The sequence below is a fragment of the Condylura cristata genome, unplaced genomic scaffold, assembly GCF_000260355.1.
Source record: "Condylura cristata isolate star-nosed mole 26May11 unplaced genomic scaffold, ConCri1.0 scaffold00041, whole genome shotgun sequence".
Classification (NCBI taxonomy): Eukaryota; Metazoa; Chordata; class Mammalia; order Eulipotyphla; family Talpidae; genus Condylura; species Condylura cristata.
Genome location: NW_004567142.1, coordinates 291,460 through 294,546, shown reverse-complemented (window position 1 = coordinate 294,546; position 3,087 = coordinate 291,460). Strand labels below are relative to the sequence as shown.

The 3,087-nt window shown below is 65.4% G+C and overlaps 1 protein-coding gene across 2 annotated transcripts in view; it reads left to right on the top strand.

The window, feature by feature from the left end:
• PRX (periaxin) overlaps window positions 1-2,658 on the top strand; it is a 12,810-nt gene extending 10,152 nt beyond the window's left edge. For both annotated transcript variants that reach the window (XM_012733757.1, XM_004694127.2), the window contains one exon: window positions 19-2,658. In XM_012733757.1, coding sequence (XP_012589211.1) covers window positions 19-2,469 — 2,451 coding nt within the window. In that variant the 3' untranslated portion in view covers window positions 2,470-2,658. The remainder of the gene's footprint in view (window positions 1-18) is intronic.
• The last annotated feature ends 429 nt before the right edge of the window (window positions 2,659-3,087 follow it).

Genomic DNA, 3,087 nt, shown 5'->3' with positions numbered 1-3,087 from the left:
CTCCCAAAATTGCCGGAGATGGCTGTGCCAGACATGCACCTCCCAGGGGTGCAGCTCCCCAAAGTTCCAGACATGAAGCTCCCCAAACTCCCGGAGATGGCTATGCCAGACCTGCACCTCCCGGAAGTGCAGCTGCCGAAAGTGTCAGAGATGAAGCTCCCGAAGATGCCCGAGATGGCCGTCCCGGACGTGCACCTCCCTGGGGTGCAGCTGCCGAAAGTTTCGGAGATGAAAGTCCCCGACGTGAAACTCCCTGAGATGAGGCTCCCGGAGATAAAGCTCCCAAAGGTGCCTGAGATGGCCGTCCCCGATGTGCACCTCCCGGAAGTGCAGCTGCCGAAAGCTTCAGAGATGCGGCTGCCGGAAATGGAGGTTCCCAGTGTCCCAGAGGTTCACCTTCCGAAGGTATCCGAGATGAGGCTGCCCACGGCTCCAGAGGTGCAGCTAAAAGCTGCCAGGGCGGAACAGGCAGAGGGGAAGGAATTTGGCTTCAAAATGCCCAAGATGACCATGCCCAAGCTAGGGAGGGCAGGGTCCCCGTCGCGAGGCAAGCCAGGTGAGGCAGGTGCTGAGGTCTTGGGGAAGCTGGTGACGCTGCCCTGTCTGCAGCCAGAGGTGGGCATCGAGGCTCGCGGGGGCGCCCCTTCTCTCACGCTGCCCTCTGTGGAGCTGGATCTGCCGGGAGCCCTCAGCCTGGAGGGGCAGGTCCAAGCAGCTGAAGTGGGCAAGGTGGAGCGGGCAGAGGGGCCCCAGGTGGCAGCGGGGATCGGGGAAGGGGCCTTCCGGATGCCCTCTGTTGAGATTGTCACCCCACAGCTGCCCACAGTGGAGGCTGGTGAGGGGCGGCTAGAGGTGACGGAGATGAAAGTCAAGCCCTCCTCCAAGTTTTCCCTGCCCAAGTTTGGACTCTCAGGGCCAAAGGTGGCCAAAACAGAGACGGAGGGGGCTGGCCGGGCCTCCAAGCTGAAGGTTTCCAAGTTTGCCATCTCGCGCCCCAAGGCTCGGGTGGGGACCGAGGCCGAGGCCAAAGGGGCAGGGGAGGCCGGGCTGTTACCTGCTCTTGACCTGTCCGTCCCGCATCTCAGCCTGGATGCCCATCTGCCCTCGGGCAAGGTGGAAGTGGCAGGGGCCGATGCCAAGCTCAAGGGGCCCAGGTTCACCCTGCCGAAGTTTGGCGTCAGAGGCCGGGACACGGAAGCAGGGGATCTTGCGACAGGGGTGTCTGAGTTGGAGGGCAAAGGCTGGGGCTGGGACGGGAGGATGAAGATGCCCAAGCTGAAAATGCCCTCCTTTGGGCTAGCTCGAGGGAAGGAATCAGAAATTCAGGGTGGACGGATCAGCCCCGGGGAGAAGCCAGAGTCCACAGCTGGGCAGCTTAAGATCCCAGAGGTGGAGCTGATCACGCTGGGGGACCAGGAAGTAGGGGGGCGAGCTGGAGGGGTGGCCGCCAGCGGGGTGCCCTTATCCGGCTTGCAAGCATCCACAAGTACGGTGCCGGGCACTGATGGCCAGCAGGGGGCGCCGAAGGTGCCTCCACTGGGCATCTCCCTGCCCCAGGTAGAGCTGACTGGCTTTGGGGAGGTGGTCGCGGGTGCCACCTCCGGGCAGCGAGCTGAGAGTGCAGCCCCCTTAGCAGAGGCCACCTCAGGCTACAAGGTCCAGGTGTCTCAAGTGACCGCGCCTGCACCCGGGAAGCAGGGAGCAGGCGGTGAGCTGTTGGTGGGCGAGGGCATCTTCAAGATGCCCGCTGTGACGGTGCCGCAGCTTGAGCTGGACGCGCGGCTGGGAGGAGAGGCGAGGGCAGGGGAGGCAGCCGCCGGGGATGGCGGGCCGGGGCTGAAGGTGCGCCCCCTGGAGGCCAGCGCGGGGGCTGCGGGAGACGCGCCAGGGGCCGAGCGCGCCTTCCACCTCTCGCTGCCGGACGTGGAGCTCTCACCGCCCGCAGTGGGCAGCCACGCCGAGTACCAGGTCACAGAGGGCGAGGGGGACGCCGGGCACAAGCTGAAGGTGCGGCTGCCGCGGTTTGGCCTGGTGCGGGCCAAGGAGGGGGGCGAGGAGGGAGAGAAAGCCAAGAGCCCGAGACTCAGGCTGCCGCGCGTGGGCTTCGGCCAGGGCGAGGCGGCCACCAGGGACGGCTCTCCCAGCCCCGAGGAGGAGGAGGAAGAGGCCGGCGGAGAAGGGAGCGCTGGCCGCCGCGGCCGAGGCCGGGTCCGCTTGCCCCGCGTGGGCCTGGCGTCCCCGTCCAAGGCCTCCCGGGGGCAGGAGGGCGAGGCGGCCTCCAAGTCCCCTGCAGGGGAGAAGTCACCCAAGTTCCGCTTCCCCCGGGTGTCCTTGAGTCCCAAGTCCAGGAGCAGGAGTGGGGACAAAGAAGAAGGTGGATTCCGGGTTCGGCTGCCCAGCGTGGGGTTTTCAGAGTCAGGGGCTCCCGGCCCCACGAGGATGGAGGGGGCCCAGGCCGCTGTCATCTGAAGTCACAAGGAGACTCCCCACTGTCTTCGTGTCCTGCCTCCCCCTTGTTTTGTGTGTGAGATAACTAGCACTAACCCGGGGGCGGGGGGTGGCCAGGAGGTGGACTACTGACCGGGGCAGGCTGCGGAGGCCTCACGCTATCTCACTGGCGCCCGTATCTTGCCATGTGAATAAAATAATCCAGAGGTTGCCATGTGTCCGGTCTCCTCTACGTGGGGGAGGGTGGGGAGGGTTCAGAGAAAGGAGTTGGGGTGGGGGCAGTGGGGGAACCTGAGGACACACAGGAGCCCTGGTCTGAGGAGGGATAGGGAGATGCGGGGAGCCCCACTGGAGGGACCCAGCCCTAGCCCTTCAGAATTCCCAGGGGTCGCTGAGCAGGACTCTGGGAAAGTGACCCCCAAGAGGGTAGTTGGGGGATCTCCTGCCAGCAAGTCCACATGACCTATCAGGAGAACATGACAGGCACCCTAAGAAAGATGAACAATTGCTCCCCGCCTGCCCTCTGCTGGCAGCCTCTGCCACCAACCCCTGCCCCCCTCCCCCCAAGACTGTCCCTTTCAGGTCTGGCTGGTTTAGCTGCCTGCTCCACCCAGCCCCTCCCAGGAAGGTTCCCCCCCC